General features: G+C 56.1%; 10 protein-coding genes across 10 annotated transcripts; 6 read left to right on the top strand and 4 right to left on the bottom strand.

Annotated features, from left to right (window-relative positions):
- Positions 1 to 25: 25 nt before the first annotated feature.
- On the bottom strand, positions 26 to 1152 carry DICSQDRAFT_123960 (S-adenosyl-L-methionine-dependent methyltransferase; the record flags this gene model as incomplete). Its single annotated transcript, XM_007361017.1, has 6 exons — positions 26 to 103; positions 158 to 614; positions 640 to 736; positions 786 to 964; positions 1018 to 1055; positions 1117 to 1152. 6 exons carry the CDS (start codon positions 1150 to 1152, stop codon positions 26 to 28), a joined length of 885 nt encoding a protein of 294 aa, XP_007361079.1.
- Positions 1153 to 1573: 421 nt separating this feature from the next.
- On the top strand, positions 1574 to 2637 carry DICSQDRAFT_177248 (uncharacterized protein; the record flags this gene model as incomplete). The annotated part of the gene is made up of 5 exons (XM_007361016.1): positions 1574 to 1738; positions 1817 to 1903; positions 1957 to 2100; positions 2165 to 2263; positions 2328 to 2637. The coding sequence occupies 5 exons, from the start codon at positions 1574 to 1576 to the stop codon at positions 2568 to 2570; spliced, it is 738 nt and encodes a 245-aa protein (XP_007361078.1). The 3' UTR covers positions 2571 to 2637.
- A 1210-nt stretch (positions 2638 to 3847) lies between these two features.
- DICSQDRAFT_123958 (uncharacterized protein) lies at positions 3848 to 4502 on the top strand (the record flags this gene model as incomplete). The annotated part of the gene is made up of 2 exons (XM_007361015.1): positions 3848 to 4045; positions 4104 to 4502. 2 exons carry the CDS (start codon positions 3848 to 3850, stop codon positions 4500 to 4502), a joined length of 597 nt encoding a protein of 198 aa, XP_007361077.1.
- A 298-nt stretch (positions 4503 to 4800) lies between these two features.
- On the bottom strand, positions 4801 to 9606 carry DICSQDRAFT_132022 (uncharacterized protein). Its single transcript, XM_007361014.1, has 8 exons — positions 9423 to 9606; positions 8458 to 9363; positions 6965 to 8391; positions 6724 to 6860; positions 6621 to 6665; positions 6195 to 6545; positions 5952 to 6136; positions 4801 to 5900 (listed from the first exon to the last, which is right to left on the bottom strand). The coding sequence occupies exons 3-8, from the start codon at positions 7089 to 7091 to the stop codon at positions 5246 to 5248; spliced, it is 1500 nt and encodes a 499-aa protein (XP_007361076.1). The 5' UTR covers positions 7092 to 8391; positions 8458 to 9363; positions 9423 to 9606; the 3' UTR covers positions 4801 to 5245.
- Positions 9607 to 9916: 310 nt separating this feature from the next.
- DICSQDRAFT_151874 (uncharacterized protein) lies at positions 9917 to 10687 on the top strand (the record flags this gene model as incomplete). Its single annotated transcript, XM_007361013.1, has 3 exons — positions 9917 to 9984; positions 10109 to 10260; positions 10345 to 10687. The coding sequence occupies 3 exons, from the start codon at positions 9917 to 9919 to the stop codon at positions 10638 to 10640; spliced, it is 516 nt and encodes a 171-aa protein (XP_007361075.1). The 3' UTR covers positions 10641 to 10687.
- A 219-nt stretch (positions 10688 to 10906) lies between these two features.
- DICSQDRAFT_97319 (transport protein particle complex subunit) lies at positions 10907 to 12737 on the top strand (the record flags this gene model as incomplete). The annotated part of the gene is made up of 6 exons (XM_007361012.1): positions 10907 to 10975; positions 11030 to 11227; positions 11338 to 11580; positions 11646 to 11908; positions 12057 to 12523; positions 12586 to 12737. 4 exons carry the CDS (start codon positions 10907 to 10909, stop codon positions 11763 to 11765), a joined length of 630 nt encoding a protein of 209 aa, XP_007361074.1. The 3' UTR covers positions 11766 to 11908; positions 12057 to 12523; positions 12586 to 12737.
- A 79-nt stretch (positions 12738 to 12816) lies between these two features.
- Positions 12817 to 14106, top strand: DICSQDRAFT_50116 (XAP5-domain-containing protein; the record flags this gene model as incomplete). Its single annotated transcript, XM_007361011.1, has 6 exons — positions 12817 to 13095; positions 13170 to 13496; positions 13582 to 13680; positions 13735 to 13755; positions 13808 to 14002; positions 14062 to 14106. The coding sequence occupies 6 exons, from the start codon at positions 12817 to 12819 to the stop codon at positions 14104 to 14106; spliced, it is 966 nt and encodes a 321-aa protein (XP_007361073.1).
- A 364-nt stretch (positions 14107 to 14470) lies between these two features.
- Positions 14471 to 16522, bottom strand: DICSQDRAFT_177244 (cytochrome P450; the record flags this gene model as incomplete). The annotated part of the gene is made up of 10 exons (XM_007361010.1): positions 14471 to 14530; positions 14583 to 14726; positions 14791 to 14919; positions 14983 to 15254; positions 15309 to 15322; positions 15382 to 15505; positions 15561 to 15825; positions 15880 to 16068; positions 16129 to 16258; positions 16315 to 16522. Coding segments are annotated over 10 exons (1533 nt in total), but the record flags the coding sequence as incomplete, so codon positions are not given.
- Positions 16523 to 17013: 491 nt separating this feature from the next.
- Positions 17014 to 18097, top strand: DICSQDRAFT_77624 (uncharacterized protein). The gene is made up of 4 exons (XM_007361009.1): positions 17014 to 17208; positions 17274 to 17466; positions 17544 to 17793; positions 17845 to 18097. Exons 1-4 carry the CDS (start codon positions 17047 to 17049, stop codon positions 17999 to 18001), a joined length of 762 nt encoding a protein of 253 aa, XP_007361071.1. The 5' UTR covers positions 17014 to 17046; the 3' UTR covers positions 18002 to 18097.
- A 223-nt stretch (positions 18098 to 18320) lies between these two features.
- Positions 18321 to 18873, bottom strand: DICSQDRAFT_31653 (ribosomal protein L24; the record flags this gene model as incomplete). The annotated part of the gene is made up of 3 exons (XM_007361008.1): positions 18321 to 18396; positions 18460 to 18671; positions 18757 to 18873. Coding segments are annotated over 3 exons (405 nt in total), but the record flags the coding sequence as incomplete, so codon positions are not given.
- Between the last annotated feature and the right edge of the window lie 183 nt (positions 18874 to 19056).

Below are 19056 nucleotides of genomic sequence, written 5' to 3'. Positions count from 1 at the left end.
AAACTGACGGAGAGTGAGAGCGAGCCTAAAAGACCGGCTTCCGCTTGCGGCCCGTATATTTTGAGTCGTTAGGTACGCTTTCCTTTCCTCGTTGACGATAAAGCTTTCGAGCTACGTGAGCGCAAGCGCAGGCGTGCGAGAACTCAGGCAAACATACCTCCTTCTTCTTCAATATCCAGTCCTTGTCCTTAATATTCTTGCGCTTCCCGCCACTCTTTGCCTTTAGCCGTTCTCTCCGTTTCTCAAACTGCACTCTACCCTCATCTTCTTCCTCGCCCTCCAGCCCCTTCGGTACCTGCTGGCCCCCACCACCGCCTCCGACGAAGAGGCACAGGAACACCTTCCTTGCCTTCTTGGAATTTGGATAATCGACTACGATGCCTCCACCAAACCCGGCCTTTTGTGCGATAGACGTGATGAGCTGGATCTGGTCGTCGGAGGTGGGGTAAAACTGGAGGACAGCTCGTGAGGGGTTCTTGAGAGCCGCGTGGAGGGTCGTGAAGAAGCGGGTGATGCGATGGGGTGGTGAGGATGTTGGATGTGAGGTCTCGGCGTTCAGGAGCCATTGCAGAACAGAAATACTACGTCGGAGCGTGTTGTCGAATCGCCGTATGCTGCAAAACGAAGATCTGCACCCACCTGATGGCACCGTCAAAGCTTCCGGGTCGGAAACCGATGCCCTGGCCGATGTCTTGCAGGAACAAGTCGCCCTCCACTTCCCGCTCAAGTGCGACCTCTTCCACGATTTCAAACGCCGCGCGTGCAGACGGGACGCACAAACTCACCAAGCATGCTTGGAGCGATGTCCAACCCCGCCCACAAGTGTCCCTCTTCGTCCAAAATCTCACCTGATAGACCTGATCCACATCCGATATCCAGGAGGAAGGCGGGCTCATCTGGAGGCAGATTAAGGAGCTCCAAGGCACGGTAGGTCATGTCGGCCTGGATCTGTTGTATGCGAGAGCTGCATCGCGATCACTCATGCAAACTGCAGGGCGGAAGGGTCAAAGGACGCACTTGTTGGTGTACTTCTTGGCCTCGACGTCTCCATAATACTGCAAGAGTTCAGACGTGAACCTCAGCACACCGTGAATATGATGCACAATTGTTGCATACGATCTCAGGAGGTGCGACCAACTCTGGACGAGACATTTTGTGCTGCGTGCGGTGCCACAAGGGTCACCTGTAGGGATTGTGGACGAGTGAGACGGCGTAAATTGGCGGAGGGTAGCAACTGGCAAGACATGCGCTTCGCAAAAATGCTTGATCACATGGAGGACGCGGACACGTGCCTCTGTACTTACACACGGGACGCGGCCCTCCGAGTCCGCGCCAAAGTTCAGGTGTTCCTCACTGTTTCTCATCCGTATCTCAGTCTGTACAGCTCCTTAGACTCGAGCATGGCAGGATGTACACGTGTATCCGCTTCCTTTACAGTCCCTTGCGAATATCCATATGTGAGACACGTATGCATTCCGCCGCTGCTCAGTATCTCGCCATCGACCGGTAGCGTTCCCCCCCTCCGGATCCTACCTACGACGCTGCTCCTCCCAGGAGCCCCCAGGACTATCCGATGCCTCCGATCTCAGCAAGCAGCTATAGTGGCGACAGGGCACTCATTCCCAAACCGCGCAAACGGCCTACCAGCTTCGTTCCAGGCAAGGCCGACAACAATCTAGCCAGTCGTATGGGACTATCGCACACGCAGCAACAGCTTGATTGTTACTGTCAGATCGTGGTACGTTGGCTTACTGACACTTGCGTCAGAAAGCAGCTCTGTCCTTAGAATGCTGACCGCTTGTCTTTGCCTAATCAGGAGGATGTTGCCAAGCTTTATGACAAGCACAAGGATGAGATGTTTGGTCACGGTGTACGATCAGACTCTCCGGCCTTCCGGGAACAGGTTAGTCTTATCTCAGTAAAATGATTCAGAGACGAATCTGATGACACGAACAGGTGCGACAGCTGCACCCGATGCTGATTGACGGGTATGAAGACGCATGGCCCATCGAGTGCATCGTCAACGCACATCGAATCAGAAGGAGAGATTCTCGCACGCCTCAGTGCGGGATCGGCTTGTCCAACTGGACCAAACACATGGTATGTACGCACATCCTGATACTTTACCGTGCATGCTCTTAATACTGGCTGAGATGCAATGTAGGGCAAGGCATCGAAGCTCGCACAAACTTCTCCTCAGCGGCGCCATTCTCGAGGACCTACGCTGGGCCATCCCCAAGAGAGACAACGCTTAGCAGCATCCGTGAGCAGACTCCGTGCCACCATTGCGGCTTGCTATGGCTGACTAGCACGACGACGGCAAGCAGTATACGGAGGAGCTGCCCGCTCACCTCCAGGTTTCTGAAGCTAGCACTCCCTGCAGCGCCGGCGCCGGCAACTCTGTCTCAAACCCGAGAAACTATAATGGCACCCAGAGCTGCGGTGGCCTGCATAAATCCGCGTCGGACCCAGACTCGATCCTCGCCTTCCTTAACTCTCTCAGCCCTGCCCTACCAGCCCTCCTTCCTGTGTTCATGGTCATGGGCGTGAATGACCCCGTCACCCTCTGAGGACTTAGCGGCATGGAGAGCAGAGACAGGTGGCTGTACTCCTGGGTGAAAGAGGGGCGGATCACGGAATTGCAGTTCGAAATCATCCGCGCGGGCATGCAGAAGATTGTATGACAGGACCTCAGTACACGAACGATAACACGAGCATCTTAAGTTTCGCATAGCTAGGTAGGATAGTTCAACGTGATCTAGACAAACACGCATGTATACATAGCAACAACATTCAAGACTGAAGAGTTCGGATGTCAACTTCAGTGCGCTCCAACTCTATTGTCGCGTGCAATGTCTAGACGTACGACCGGCTCAGGACGAGATAGTGCTCATGTTGCCAATGCCTCAAAGGACTCGGGGTAACTGATAGTACCATATATGAGTGGGTAAGGAAGCGCGACTCCATGGCAAAATGAGTGATCACACGGCGAACACGGACACGTGCCCATTGACGCGGCGCGTCGGTGGCTGTACGGACTCTGCCAACGTTGGACTCGTCCTCACTTGTCCTCATCCCGGCCTAAGTATGTCAATTCTGGACTCCAACATCGCCGTCTCGCCACGTGATATGGCTTCCAATACAGTTATGAACGCATGTCCGTAGGTGCTGCAGTATCCCGCTGCCCAAATCCCCGTCCCTTGCCATTCTGAAGCCTCTGTTCCCGACGACTCGCCCAAAATACATCATTCGATGCCTCGGGGAAGGAAAGTAGAACCAAACAGATGTACTCTCGGAGTCCCTCGGCCACCAGTTCCCGCCCGGCTTGTTACGCGGTACCGTCCAACTACGTCCACCGGTAGTATGGCCAGCTTTATGAAGCTATCGCGGACTCCTGAGCAGCTGGATCTTTTCTGCGAATTAGTGGTAAGCCCATCCTGAGCCGTTTCTTTCTCAGCCCCCTACTCCTACAGTACTTACCACTGGTCCTTCCGAGATAGGAGTATGTCGCGAAGCGATACGATGAAAACGAGGCTCAGATGCGCGGGGTGAACAGATCATCTGCTACCTGGGCAGCCTTTGAGAGAATGGTTAGTCCTTTAGCACTGCAAGTTATACCATGGGCCGACACTGATAGCCAGGATTGATAGGTGCAGCGAGGACGCCCTTTTCTGATCCACTCGTACCAGAACGCGTGGCCGGTCTGGTACATCGTCTGTGAGCACCGGCGGAGGAAGTCCGACCTTCGCCAGGATAGGAACAGAAGTGGGCTGGGGAATTGGTCGCAGTACAAGGTTTGCGCTTTCCGCGTCTGAGCCTGCCATTGCACGCCACCAATACTGATCCAATGACATGGCAGGTCGTGATGTCATGTACCCCAGAGGCGACTCTCCGTGAACCTCAGAACTCGACCACAGAGCGCGCTTTCTCGTCCGTCTCGATGGGCTACAGCGCGATACCTGCAGCTGAAGCATCCTCGCCTACGATAGTTCCGGACTGTTCGTGGAACTTCAGGCCACGTCCCACCTCAGGTCTAGCCGCATCCGTGAGCATGCCCCGGTTTTCCCGCTCTTCTGGTATCTGACGTCTGTTCCTCACACCAGCTGTACACAGAGCCCAGGGCCCGTGCCCGACTCCCCCAGTTCGAGGTCGACACAACTTTCAGCCGCTGCAAGGGACGTCTGCTCCGAACGCACATCACCGAGGACGCCATCGCTTCGCGGTACCAGTCAGACGGCGACATGCAAGCAATCAAGCTGAAGCCCGAGACGGACCCTGACGGAATTATCTCCATCCTCAACTCCCTCCACCTGAACGAATTAGCCCTCCTCACTGTGTTCATAGACTTCGAAATGAGCAAGGTCGCCGCCCTCCGAGGGTTCCTCGGCATGGAGAGCAGAGATAGCTGGTTGTGCTCCTGGGTGCAAGAGGGACGAATCACGCAGCTGCAGTTCGATATGATCCGCGCGGGCATGCAAAGAGGGTCGTATGACAGGAGCTAAATAGACGACGGCGGCCATAGACGGGCATCTATGCAGGATAGTTGCGGAATCTGGATAAATGCGCAAATATACAGAACAATGAGGTAGTAGCATTGCATTGATTGATGGTTGCACCAAGCCCGCTGTGCCGCTTGGGCGAATTTGGGGAACGCCGTCGAGCAGCGTGACAGTTCTTCAACGTATCTCGCGCCGTAGCGGCTTATTGATTACTACGGCATCCTGTCCACTAAGTGGGCACACGGGTACAATACCAGCACGCGTTCTCCGTGCTGCGGGCACGCAATCAGACCACATTGACCTGCTAATTCGATGCGGAGGACGGAAAAACAAAGATGAGTGATTGATGTACAATTGTATGCTGGCAAGGGACAACGGGGATTCATGCTACGCCACGGCGCGATCGGTGATGAGTACCGGTACCTATGCGGAGTGTGATGCAACGGTCGGGGGGAGCGGGAATCAGAGGAGGCAGCGCTAGGGCTAGGGCGGCGCAGATGGGAAGAACGTAGACATACACATTCACAGCAGCGAGAGCAGATTCTAAATAGACTATGGAGACAGATGCAACGACGCGAGCGCAAGAAGCAACACACTGCGACGAACACCTCGGCCTGAGCCGTCTAGATGAGAGATAAGGCGTCGCGCGGGAGTGTGCGTATGTACGCAGCTGACGAAAACTCAATATCACCAGCATACAATACTTTAAGAGCACGTAAAGTCCCAGACCCACGAAACCCAAAGAACTATGATTGCTGATAGTACACCGCGCCCGGCGGTGGCAGACCAACGGGTATTGGGATCGGAACCGGAGGCGGCGCTGGGATGTCGTAGCCCACTGGGGGCGAGTTCCCTGTGGAATGCGACCGCATAGCATCTAGGAGGGCGGGACCCCCACGCGTCTGCTGCTGAAGCAGCGACTTGGCCGTCATGAGAACATCGACCTCGCTTGAAAGAGGCCCAACCATATCCACTGCCTGCGCGACCGCAGACTGCGTCGCAACGGAGACCTCCTTAACCGTAACCTGTGGCATCGCACTAGCAGCGACAGGTGGGAACCCTGATGATACGGCCGCGACATTGCGGTCCGCAACGACCTGACGCGCGGCCTGAAGGACCACCTGTTGGGCTGCTGCGGTGAGAGCGTTCGACTGAGCGACGGCGCCATCCGGCACCTCGCCTGCCATCTTTGAGCTGATAGCCTGGGCGGTGACTGTGAGGACATGTTGCTGTTTCGCCAACGCCTGCAATTCTGGCCCGACCTCATTCGGTGATGCGACAACCTGTGACTGCGCCTCTTGTGCGACACGTTGAGCGGCTGTAGTAAGCACCTGGACGACTTGAGACTCGGGCGCTACCACGGGAGCGGCCGCAGCTGCAATGGGTCCGCGCATCGACAGCCTAGTACGCCGATTAGCCCGAGAAGACACAAGCAGCGTATCTAAAACGCACCTCTGAGCCGGCGCTGGCACAACCCCACTCACGATCGAATCGCTCAAGATCCGACGCGGATTGTGGACGTCGCCAACGAGCGAGGGTCGCCGCGAGGGTGTGAACGTGGAATCGACAGCGGCCATGGGAGCGATGGTGATGTGCACGGTGTGCGTCAGCAGCTCCTCCTTCCCATCTTGCATGAACTACATCCGAGGGTCAGAATCACCATTGGCTCCACCAAGCGCGCGCCCGAGAACGTACCCTCGCTTCTACCGTAACGTCGCAGCTCTGCGCATCCGGAGGGGGGATGCCGGTGAGGGAGTCTTCTTTCCACGCCAGCCACTGCGGCAGCGCGGGCGAGCTGTAGCTGACCGGCATGTTCGTTCGCGACGCTTGCGGGTCCCATATCCTCGGGGTCCACGTCCACCGTAGGCCGACGTACGCCACCCCTGGCGGCGTCCCAGCGAGCTTCCGCTTGAACGGCCTGAACTGCCAGCCGCCCTCGGTTTTCTTGGCATCGACGTGCCAGATGTGATTGCCTTTTGACTTGGACTTCTTGCCCTCCTCGTTGAAGCGCGAGATGTATTGCTGGTTCCACAGGAAGTTCCGGATCTGTTCATGCCGCGTCGGTGACGCCGTATGTCAGATGACATGCCGACGGTTGCCATAAACGCCGCAAACACTCACCTTTTTCATCGGGATCTTCTCCTCAGGATAGCCCTGGCGGGCGAGCTGTATAACGTAAACGCATTCAATGCTTTGATACCAAACGTCACGAGCAACAAGTTACCTCTTCCAAGAAGGCGTTCGTGAAGGCTTGTATCCGGAACTTGAACGGTCGGAAGTCGGGCGACTCGTCCAGGCGCTGCATCTTTTTGGCCATGAGCGTCTGATGGATCGGCTCGCCCTTAGAATCGGTAGCGTCCACTGTGGAGCAGAAAGCACACGCAATTCAGCCAAGGGCCCAGCTACGGAAGGAGTAGGGGATGCAAGCGGTGGTGCCGCGGGAGGGCACGATGCGCGATACGTACGGTTGGAACAGATCGAATTCAAAAACTCAAAGAAGATGCGCTCGACATCGGCCCGGTACTCCTGCGGCACCTCGTTTCCGTGGCCTGAAGAGCTGCCACCCTCATTTGAGGGCGAAGTACGGCTCATCCGCCGCTGGCCGGCATGGCTGCGCGTCGTTCCGTTCCCGGGGCCCTCGGTACTGAATTTACTTTTAGCATGAGGGTCATCAGAACCCTGTCCCGAGGATGCGTACTGATTGCCTGGGGAGTTCTGCTCGCCCTCGTCATCCGAGTCTCTCTCTCCATCATCATAATCGTACTCTGGCGACTCTAGACGCGGACTGTATCGCCCCGACGTCGATGGCCGCGACTGCGTCGTCGACGACTCGTACATAGTGGGATGCGGCACGGTATCCGGCATGTGTGCAAACGGATTCCCGTGCAGGTGCGATATCGACTGTGAGCGCGAAGCACGACCCAACGTCGCTGACGCCGCGTTCAGCGGCGCCTGCTGCAGGTGAGTGCTTCGCGTAGGCGAGTACATGGACGTGGTGTAGGAAGGACCGGCAGCGGGCACAGGGTCCGTCACTATAGCACCATCGGTCAGAATTGAACCAGTAGAGAGCGAGTAACGGTGCTGACGAGGGTTGGCTACGCGGGCGTCGGACCAGACACTTCCAGCCGGTAGGAAACCAGGCGGGCTGGGCATCGTCGTAGTCGCGGTGGATGGGGGTGGGATGAAGTCCGGTGAGTGTGGCATCGGTGGGATGGAGTCCATAGGAACGGACCCGTGGATTGACGAGACAAGCTGCTGTGTTGCGTCGAGGGACATGCCAAGAGGTAGCGGTGGAGGAAGACCTGCAGAGCTGGGAGGCCGAGAGCCGGAGAGGGTGCTAGCAGTCGGTATGGGTGGAGGCATTACTGATATATCAGCAACTGAGCCCAAGGGTGGAGGGCCATTGGAGAGGGGGTACGTATACGAAAAGTGAGTGGCAGAAACCAAGGGTGGGAGGAGAGCTGTCGATGACGAGCTCTGCAGGGGAGGTGCTTCGTCCTGGGGTTCAAGCTTCATCGACTTCACCACTCGATCTCCCGCTACCGACGAAGCACATCGCTTGCGGGATTCCGAACTATCGGACATGGTGCTCGGATCCATCGAACCACCGGAAGGCATGTTATTTAAACTGGGTGGGGCTTGTTGCTGAGGTGCGGAATGTTGGGCGCCGACTACAGGAGCAGGTACGAAGCTCGCACTGTGTGACGGTGAAAAGGCTGGGCCTAGGGACTGACCGGGGGAACCACCAGCTGCTGTATCGCCGAGCTGCATGGCCGCAACGAGTTCGGCGACGAGCAATACGTTTTTCTTGAGCACAGTAACAATCTCGGTAGCGTTGCCCCCCTGACCCATAGAACACGCTTCACTGCCGGAGTTTGCTGTCCGGGCGATGCTAAATAGAAGGACGATGCACGGTCTCATTAACTAACTTCCAATGAAGTACAAATACGAGACGCACTTTTTCAGCATGTCACCTAGGACCATGAGATGCGCACCTCCAGGCACATCTTGCACAGGTTCGCTATTCGTCGTCTGCAAGGGGTTCTCAAATCCGGGCGGAGGGAACTCGAAACCAGACTGCGTGGTTGAAGGGCCACTACCCCCAGTAGGGAAACCCATGTCCGAATCTGACGTAGTCAAATTGGGCGGCGAGGCCACGGATCCTGCACGGCTGCGAGTAGTACCAACGTGTTCAAGCGCGGAAGCGAGGGAGGACGAACCGGCGGAGAACGAGGGGGTCATGCCCGTTAATGAAGGTGATGAGGCGTGCGAAGCGCTCGTAGACGCCGAGGTCGCGCTCGGAGAGGACACAAGCGGATGCGACGGATCAGCTCCCTCTATAGTCGCAAGGCGAGGGTCCATTCCGTACATGGCTGCCTGAGTCGGAAGATCCGGGATGACACCTGGTGAGCGAGACGGCGGAGGGACCGATGCAAGGACATCCATCACGGTTACGGCGTCGGCGGATGGTGGTAAGGAGCCTATAGGTAGGTGCATGGACATCGGAACTGCGGCAGCGGAGTCGATTTGCTGCTGGAAGAGGGAGGCAGGCATCGTCACCATATGAGATACTGGGTCGGGAGGTAGCGTGGGGTCGGGGTGAGGAGCCGGGACGAGTGAAACGAAGGATTGCGGGACGGGGACGTCTGCTGAGGTGAATTGCTGATACTGCTGCGGGTCGACTGTCACCGAAGGGGCGGGCTGGATCTCTTGCATGGAGGACATGCTCAGTGTCAGAGGCGATCACGGCGCGCTGCGAACGTGGTGGAACGGAGGGACGGAACAATGAATGGGCGGGAGAAAGAAGTACGGGAGCGAGGAGGAGAGTAGATCGCAGGGAAGAGAAGGTCTCAAGATCCTCGGTCTGGGACGATATGGGTGCGCATGAGGAGGGAGGTGAGGGAAAGTATAGGTGACACGCACCTGAACGGCGAGATGAAGCCGGACGGACAGCGACGAGAAAAGAAATCAGGACAATCTGTGAGCGCGGTAGGATGCAGCGATGTGATGCAGGGAGCTCAGGGAGGTCAAGCATGCACGTCGGAGGCAAGCAGCAGGAGGCAGGGCAGAGGAAGGACAGAAATGCGATTATGGCCTAGACGAAGCGACAGACACGAGCAGACAAGAGCATCCGAGCTCGAGCGCGATGAGAGTCGAGACTGCACTTGTCGCACCCAGCGCACCTCCAATTCCCCGTGCATGCCCAAACAGCCACAAACAGCTTCCTTATTAACCACCACCCTCCTCCTCCTCCTCCGCCGCCGCCATCGCCCACGAACACGCTCCCATCAATCCATCTCTCCTCTATCGACGCTCCCGCTGCGCACCAAGCACCCCTGGTCGGGCCCATACCGACCCCTTATAGCAATGTTTCCGGTCATAAATGATTTCGCTTTAGCTTTTTGCCTTCCCCGTCCATGTCGCCGACGCGGGAAGCCCGTCGCGACGCATTATCATCATATTGTCCAGCAGGCACGCCTCTTGTGTTCGTCATCGCAGGCAATCACAGACTCGCATTCTCAACATACAGTATCACCTTCCCGAGGCGCCTGACAAACGCGCCTCCCCGCTAAGCGTCGCAGTGCTATCGAGAGCAATCTTCGTTGCAGTCCATGCCATATCCGCGCCATCGACCTTACTCCATTCGTCGGATCGTCCAGCATCGTATTTCCCCTCTTGCCTCTGATCTGCCACGATACTCCCCGTCCGGTCATATGCCCTTCCGCCGATTTCCTCGTCTCGTTTCCCAACTTCCCTTCCCGTCACCTGGATCTCGCCCCCCACACCGAAAGAGCGTGCCGAGGATCGCTCGCCGTGCTTTCTGCCTCCGCTCCCACCGTCGTAGCCCACGTTTGCGTTTCTCCGGGATTTGGACGCGCTTCCGCAGACCGCTCTACCTTCACACATCCCGTCGCGCGAGAAATGCCGGGCGTGTCGTCGCCCTTCGCAATGCAAATAAACCTTGACGTCTTGCTTCCGCGTGCATCAGCTGTGAGAGATTCCATCGACACAAGCGGCAACACTTGCCTCGAACGAACCCAATGCACTGCGCGTCTTCCGACACGTCGCGTTCCGAAGCCACATCCTACGCAAATGGGGAAATTCGATGCCGAGCTTTTTAAGCGAGGTGGAGCTACATGAGAAGCTCTATTCATGAGCTGAGACCTTGCCTGATCATTCATTTCAGCCCCTTCTGTGGCACTTGTATGTGGTAGTAGCCTGTGCGTTCTGTGCCAATACAGTAGAAATATGTATCCCGCGGACCAGCGTCTTTTCGAAGGCGCGGCGAGGGTGTAATTAGACGCTCAATCAGGACGTTCCGGGTGCAATAGCGCACCTTTCATCCCGCACACTCAAGCTATCTTCATCAAATCCGTGTCCTACATAGTTCTCGACTTCCACTTCGGATGGCCACGACTAGCAAGCAATACAAGGCGATAGGCGAGGACCTCTGGAAGGGCCGCACAGAGAAGATTGTAAGTCTGTTCGGCGCAGGTACCCGCGTACATCCTGACATGCCCAGGGACTAGAACGCAGAGCTCTTCGCCCTGACGTACGGCGCGCTCGTCGTGCAGCTCATCCAGGACTATGAGGACTACGCCGAGGTCAACAAGCAGCTCGAGAAGATGGGCTACAACATCGGCACGAGGCTCATCGAGGACTTCCTCGCGCGCAGCAACATGGGGCGATGCGCGGACTTCCGCGAGGTCGGCGAGGTCGTGGCAAAGGTGCGTGTGGGCGATCAGGCGATGCGGCCGCGTCGATAGCGCACATGCATTAATCTCGATGGTCCACCCCATTCCATTCCGTGTCGGCGCTGGGGCATGCGGGCTGGCAGGTCGGATTCAAGTCGTTCTTGAACATAACGCCCAATGTAACACACGGCGCCCAACCACCCGCCTCATCTCCGACCCGGACGAGCATGCCACCACCCCAGGTGAACGCACCTGGCGCGAGCTTCACGCTGACATTCGATGAGAATCCCCTGGCGGAATTTGTGGAACTACCGGAGGAGGCTCTTGAGGGAGGGCTTTGGTTCAGTAATGTACTCTGCGGGGTACTGAGAGGGGCTCTGGAGATGGTGCGCCTTCGCGACTCAATGTGCTTATTGCGCATCATATTAATGAGCGCCTTCGGAACTTGCAGGTGCAGATGCAAGTCACCGCGACGTTCATCTCGGATGTGCTGCGGGGCGACGAGGCGACGGAAATCCGCGTCACACTTGTAAAATACCTGGAAGAGGAGGTGCCGGTTGGCGACGACTAGATACGGCAGTATGGATGTACAGTAATTCCTTCGTATGATATTGCTCCCGCCTCCGACACGGGGCAGCGAGGCTCGTCCACATAACCGCAGACGCAGGTCCAGGGCCTAGACACCTGAGGGCCCAGGGTGGCACAAAACCATAACTGCGCACAGAAGAAGAACGATCAGCGACACGGAACTCCCGAACATATTGACGATGGGTACAGATAGTCAGATGAGACCTGGTTCTCAGGACATGAACAAGGCATGGGTGGTGGCGGTGGGTCTAGGTGGGACTAGGTAGAAACTCACCAGCAAGGAGGAACACGAGAGCACACGAAGCGCGACTAGTTGTACCGCTCGACCCTGTTGAGCTTCCTCGCCGTCCGCGCGTTGCTCTGCGTGTTCTGGCCCCTGACGGGCAGGTGCATCGCGTGCCTCCGGCCGACGTAACTGCCGATCATACGCTGGTGCGCGATGTTCTCCCGCATCTGCCTGCGTAGGTCCGACTCGATCTTGATCTCCCGTAGGCGGTCTGGGGGTGTTGGGACCTCCGTCTCCGGGAGTGGTTGTCCAAGTGCGGGTGGAATGTAGTTCGGTGCGGCCAGTGCGTGCGGGGCGACCGGCGGGGAGTTTGCGGGGGAGGAAAGGAAGGCCGTGAGGGCGGTGACCTGGGACTGGTTCAGGTTGCGGACTCTGCATCGCTCGTGAATTTGCACGCGCGCGCAGAGACGAAGGGCAGTCGTCTTCCCGACGCCGTAGAAGTGCGTCAAGGCATGCTATTCGGTGCGTAAGCAAGTCGGCCCTTCACCACGAACTGTTCCTGAGAAGCTGTGCTCACTTTGACCAGCTGATTTTCGGGCAGAAGCACTCCAAGGACATGCATGGTGGCGGAGAGCTTGCAGCCAGCGGATGTGCACGCAGTCGCAGTACCGGTGGCAAGCAGAGGAAACAAGTCTCACTGGCGCCCATGTCGGCGTTCGCACGACACCTCCAGAGCGTCTGTTATGCACGCATTGTGGTTGCATCTCTTCACCGTCTACCGCCACCTCGCTCTTCCCTCGTTCTCACTATGTCCACTAGCAAAGCAGAAGGCCGTCGAGAGGATGCGCTCGCAAAGCAGCGCGCGCAAATGCGCGAGGATTTCGAGCGGCAGAAGCAGACGCTCATCCAAGAGACGGAGAAGGCCCGGCCCTCGTCGAACCGTTTTGTGGGGCAGAATGACTCGATGGAGGACACGCTTAAGCAGAGCACGGTGGGTCTCGTGAAGCTCGAGGAATTCCAGCAGCGTCGGAAGGAGCTTGAGGAGGCGAAGGCCCGTGAGGCAGCACGCACGAATGAGCTCAAGTATGTCAGGACTTCTTGCGGCTGTGGCACGTTCCACTGCTCGTGTATGCTGGCTCAGATTGCTCACCGGACGTGGAGGATTTGTTTAGGGATGAGAAGAAGGTGAAGAAGCGCAAGAAGGCCGCCAAGTCTACCCTTTCCTTCGCTCTCGACGGCGAGGAAGACGAGGAAAACGGGTTTGACTCTCCAAATGGCGAAGAGCGACCCGTGAAGAAGTCCAAGTCACGCAAAAATCCAGAGGTCGATACTTCGTTCCTGCCAGATCGTGAGCGTGAAGAGGCGGAGCGCCGAGAGCGGGAAGAGCTCCGGCAGGAGTGGCTGCGGAAACAAGAGGAACTCAAGAAAGAGGACATCGAAATCACGTACTCTTACTGGGATGGAAGCGGACATCGGAAGAGTGTCACGGTGAGTATCACACCAGCAGCATCGTCTCCTCGCAAGCCTGACCACGCAGATACATGTACTTGGCACGCCGGCTCTTGCTACATAGTGCAAGAAGGGCGATACCATATCCACGTTTCTCGAGAAGTGTCGTCAGCAGTTCCCGGAACTCCGCAGCGTCAGTGTCGACAATCTGATGTATGTGAAGGTATGTCACACAATCGACGTAGTCTTGGGAACAACCGCTGATTTGTGTCCGCAGGAGGACCTCATCATTCCAGGTGTACGTCAATTATGCTTTCGCTTGCCCTCGTTTGTTCTCATGAAAATTGCAGCACTACACGTTTTACGACTTCATTGTGAACAAGGCCCGCGGAAAGTCCGGCCCATTATTCAACTTTGACGTCCACGATGATGTCCGGCTCTTGGCAGACGCTTCTGTCGAGAAGGACGAATCCCATGCTGGGAAGGTTGTCGAAAGAAGTTGGTATCAGCGTAACAAACACATATTCCCTGCTTCGCGTTGGGAGGTGAGTCATACTGTCACATCTCTCTTGTAGCAACGACAGGCTCAATATGACGTCTTCAGGTCTATGACCCAGACAAGGATTACGGGAGTTACACCATTGCGTGACGAAGCATGCATCACGCCGTATCTCCTCTCGACTGCTCGTTGTATCTTTTGGTCACCTAATATAGCCCGTCGGGATCTTCGCTCGCAGTCATGTTTAGATATCCTCATCGTAATTGATCGCGCCAGCTTATTCGACGTCGGCACCCTCTCGCACATCAACTCGGGTCGCAGTTGACAAAAGGCGGTACGCCAGCCACAATCGAGCCTTCCCCAGTTGGATAGCGAGTATCTCATTGAAGGGGAGATCAACCGACAGAAACTAGAATGGAGTGGCAAGGCAAATGTTCTACTCGGCAGATACGTCCGCTCCTACCGCTACGACCGGTCAGGCTTATTCCTAGCGCGCAGCGCTCAATCTAAGTTACGGATGAGCTCCTCTGTCGCCGAGCGAGGCGTTACTGTACACCGATAATTGTCGATATGTCTGGACCGGACGGTCATTAGAGCTCGGCGACGATTGAGTGATCTCTACTCACACTACGAGGCCGGAGGTGGTCCGTAGCTCTGTCTGGATAGGTTGTCCGTTGCTATCCCGTGGAGGATGGATGTTAAGGGTGTGCAGCACGGAAGCAATCGTAATAAAGAGGGATGCATCGGCGTAGTGACGCCCTGGACAAATCCTTTCAGACGAGGTTGCCGAGTCTGATCAGAACTTGAACGTCAGAGACTCGTGAGGAGGCGTACCTTGGGCCAAACCCGAACAGATATGCGAACGGGTCTCGGACGGCGGCGTCGATTCGACCTTCTTTGAAAAATCTCTCGGGAATGAACTTCTCAGGTTCAGGATAGACTGCAGGATCGTTCATAATAGACCTGAGGAAGATTGTTCGCCCACGATTGGTGTTCCGATGGACGGAACACAATCACAAAACCTACCATACGTTCACCATCACAATGCTCCCTTCCGGTATGAAGTAACCTTCATAAATGTCGTCTTCTGTACTGCGGTGCGCAAGTCCCAAGGGTGCAGCGGGGTGCCATCTTAGGGTCTCCTTTATGATGGCGTTGATATACGGCAAATTGTCACGGTCCTCGAACTCTGGAAGTCGACTTTGAGCAACGATGGCGTCCAGCTCTGCTTGGGCGGCCTTTTGGACGTCCGGGTAGAGCGCCATGGCCACGAAGAAATTGCAGAGGACTGCGTGTGTCTGCGATGGCTAATGAACTAACTTGGGAAGGTAACTGAGAGGAACAGCCCTCACCGTGTCGATACCAGCTGCATATGCCATCGTTGGTTATCAGTATGCATATATTGCAACGACAGTCTAACCTTACCCGCGTATGAGATTGCACTCACATCCCTCGCCACCATCTCCTCCCCCAAGTCCACGTCGTCACTCAGATGTGAGAGTCGCTCTACCATAGATCTAGCGATGCTCTCCGAAGCACGTCCTTCACTCTGTCGAGCCTGCTCAGTGGCATGGCAATGGTGCCATGAAGCAACAACACTTCACCAGTGCCTCTTTAGCGGCGTTCCAAGGTACATCCCGCATGCGATATGTCGCTTGGCGAGCGCGTGCCAGATCACGGAGGTAGGCGGTTCCAGGAAGCCATGTCGGGAGACGCGAGAGTATGGGGATGAATTCTAGTACCGACGACCCGGACACGAAGAGCTGGATGCTCTTCACCCCTTCCTCAAATGTAGACAATAATGTGTCGCTGCTGTCCATGGTGACGTCCACGCCGTAGGTTATCGTCACAAGTGTTGCACCGATGGCACTACATTCATACGCGCATCAGCCCACTCATCCATGCCATGGCTCACGGGCTCACCTGCGGACGTGCTCGACCAGCCTAGTATCATCCGATAAGAGTTTCGAGAGTAGTCGGCGGGCGTTCTCAGTCTGGCATGGATAGTACTTCGCAATGACATCGGGATGGTAGTATGCCCAAACGGCACGTCGGTAATGCTTCCACTTGGGCCCGTAAGGGAAAAACGCCATGTTCCATTCCCATCCAGTCCTAAAGGCGACAACATGATTGCATTGTTCAAACGGAGCATGTGCAATCTGTGAGACGTACAGTGACGACAAGATGGTCTGCGGGCGGGATAGATAGACTGTTGATCGCTTCTCGAAGAGATCCATTACAGTGTCGGGGTCGTTTATGATGATGATGCTCCGTCCCAGTGCGCGGAAATGCATAAGATTTCCTTCGACATTCAGTCAGTCACCGCGTCGCTAATTTACGATGCCAATCACAACGCACCATATTTCTTGGCCATGTCATTAAATCCCAGCCACGGCCGTACCCTCGGGATATCCAAGAGGTTCCCAATCAGAGGTAAAGGGGTTGGGCCAGGGGGGAGGCGGCCAGGGCGAAGACTAGCCGCACTTTGTTGGAACTTGACGAACAGCAGTATCAGCGAGCAGGACCATGCTGAAACTAGAAGGGCGATAGCAGAGCTCCCGTCCATGTTGGTAGAGACATCCAATATGAGAGTGCCAGCTATGATACGCACTGTATATACTCGTTCTGGCGAGCGAGTGCTCGTCCCGGTGGTGCCATTCACCTGCCCTCAACAGGTCATGGAAGCCTATAAAGTTCAGACCGCGCATCGATTATGGGCGATCAGCTGGCCATGAACCTGTCAGATCTCTGGTAAAAGCCGTTGCAGCCGTGCGTCTACATCTGCCAGCGAATCCGCGCTGCCGGCCGTATGCTCCCACCGTATATGTACTTGACGAGCTGTACAATGGTGCATAGCCGCTACAGCGGATATGCCTGGAGAAACATTGGGAACAAGTATTGCTTAAGAAGAGCGGGATAACCACGCGTCTACCGTCAGATGTCACGAGGTCTCTGCGCGCTCGATGATGCTCTGCCCTGATGAGCGTTTACATTACCGCTTTCGTTCACCATCGACCTTCAGGCTTAGAGCCTCTTAGAGCACGTCCCGTTTCACCTCGAAGCCGTCTCACCTAACCTTTGTTGATCACCATGTCTGGCACCGGGCCTCGTGAGAGCATCTTTCCAACGCGCATGGCGTTGACCAACACCAAGCTCCGTCTCAAGGGAGCACAGACCGGGCACTCGCTTCTCGCCAAGAAGCGCGACGCACTCACCACCCGCTTCCGCGCAATCCTCCGCAGGGTAGATGAGGCAAGTCATCTTGATCTCGACCCCATTCTGATGGATTGATGGTAATTGAACGCATGGGGCGGTAGGCGAAACGCAAGATGGGTCGGGTGATGCAGCTCGCCTCGTTCTCGCTCGCGGAGGTGACATATGCGACGGGCGACATCTCGTACCTCGTGCAGGAGCAGGCCAAGTCAGCGTCATTCAAAGTGAAAGCGAAGCAGGAGAACGTCTCCGGTGTCGTCTTGCCCGCGTTTGAGGTCGACAGGGTACCGGGTTCTGGTGCGTGCTCTGCGCCTTGTTCCTCTTATCCTGATCATGATCATCTCATTACCATCCCCGCCGTCATTGTCATGCAGACTTCAATCTTACTGGCCTTGGACGTGGTGGCCAGCAAGTCCTCCGCGCGAAGGAGGTCTACGCGAAGGCGGTCGAGACCTTGGTCGAGCTCGCATCCTTGCAGACGGCGTTCATGATCCTCGATGAAGTTATTCGTGCAACCAACCGTCGTGTCAATGCTATCGAGCATGTTGTCATTCCTCGATTGGAGAACACAATCAAATACATCACGAGTGAATTGGATGAGATGGACAGAGAGGAGTTCTTCCGGTGGGTTCATCATCTCTTCGACAACCAACTTGATGCTACTAGGCTTTCTAGTTTGAAGAAGGTGCAAGGAAAGAAGAAACGAGACGCGGAGACAGCGGAGGCAACCAGAAAAGCTCTGGAGGCGGAGGGTCACAAAAACATTCAGCCCACGTTGGCTGGCGGCGGAGGCGATCTTCTTGGAGGCAAAGATGAAGACGTCATATTCTAAACCTTCGCCTAAACTTATTTCATCTGACGCTTTCGCGACATCGTATATGATACCCATCGTCTTGTACAATACAGCAAGTTGACGACGATCCAGAACTGCTCGGGTTGGTCCGGTTTTCTGGGCATTCGTGCTGCGAGAGGCGGGGATGGCCTGTGGCCCATGTGGCATAACATATGCGTAGCGGCATACATACATGTGAGTTTTGCAGTGAGAATGCAACGAAAGCCAGAAGAATATAGTGCAAGAGGAAATCCGAGAAATTACTGTGGAGGGGATGAGGAAGGGTTGCGATGGCGGAGAGGATTAACGTGATACGTACGTCAACCATCTCGACGTCCTCACCCGCCGTCTTCGTTGCACTCTTCTTCCTGTCCTTGCGCTCAAGGATTGCCCGCCTATTCGTGCCATATCCAACCGATCAGGGAATGTTTGATTGCAAAACAATTGGCGTCACAAACCTGTCCTTGTCCAGCTTGATGCTGGTGATGACGACGTTGCTGGGGTGGATGCCAATAGGAACAGTGGCACCGTTCGACTTGTCGCGCTGGACACGGTCGACGTGGATCACCCACTTCTTGCGGTAGACCTGGGTGACCTTGCCCTCCCGACCCTTGTACTTGCCCCGGACGATCCGGACCTCGTCGTCCTTGCGGATGGGTAGTGAGCGGGTCTGATAAATCACCAAGCAAAGACCGCGATATCGTTAGGATTGAAACTCCACTGTCTATGCCAGACTGTAGGGGGGTAGGACGTACGTTGTATTTGCTGCGGAGCTCCTTCGCAAGAGAGGAGGACAGAATTTTGCGGCGGACAGAGGAAGGCGCGGAGAAGTGCGCCTTGTGCGACTTGCGCCGGGAAGAGGAGACGTCTGGACGTGGACGACGACGATGTTAGCATACCTGAATTGCCCGTATACAGCCCACATCCACAACGCATCCGACGCATCCACCCGAATCCGACCCTCCAACTGACGCAAATCCTCCTGGATGGCACAGAGACGGCATCCCAAGTTGCAATGAACGGACACTAACCGGGGTTAAACTTCATCTTGAGGG

The sequence above is a fragment of the Dichomitus squalens genome (genome assembly GCF_000275845.1).
Source record: "Dichomitus squalens LYAD-421 SS1 unplaced genomic scaffold DICSQscaffold_2, whole genome shotgun sequence".
Taxonomy (NCBI): domain Eukaryota; kingdom Fungi; phylum Basidiomycota; class Agaricomycetes; order Polyporales; family Polyporaceae; genus Dichomitus; species Dichomitus squalens.
The sequence above is the reverse complement of the archived record's forward strand: the minus strand, read 5'-3'. Positions and strand labels throughout refer to the sequence as shown.

Excerpts from the sequence above, each read along its gene's own strand:
- DICSQDRAFT_132022 (XM_007361014.1), bottom strand. The coding sequence starts at position 7,091 with ATGAGCCGTACTTCGCCCTCAAATGAGGGTGGCAGCTCTTCAGGCCAC. Across the intron at positions 6,666-6,723 it reads CGAACGCCTTCTTGGAAGAG|CTCGCCCGCCAGGGCTATCC; the intron begins GTAACTTGTTGC and ends TACGTTATACAG. Across the intron at positions 6,137-6,194 it reads ACGTTACGGTAGAAGCGAGG|TTCATGCAAGATGGGAAGGA; the intron begins GTACGTTCTCGG and ends CCTCGGATGTAG.
- DICSQDRAFT_77624 (XM_007361009.1), top strand. The coding sequence starts at position 17,047 with ATGTCTGGCACCGGGCCTCGTGAGAGCATCTTTCCAACGCGCATGGCG. Across the intron at positions 17,209-17,273 it reads TCCTCCGCAGGGTAGATGAG|GCGAAACGCAAGATGGGTCG; the intron begins GCAAGTCATCTT and ends ATGGGGCGGTAG. Across the intron at positions 17,467-17,543 it reads CGACAGGGTACCGGGTTCTG|ACTTCAATCTTACTGGCCTT; the intron begins GTGCGTGCTCTG and ends ATTGTCATGCAG.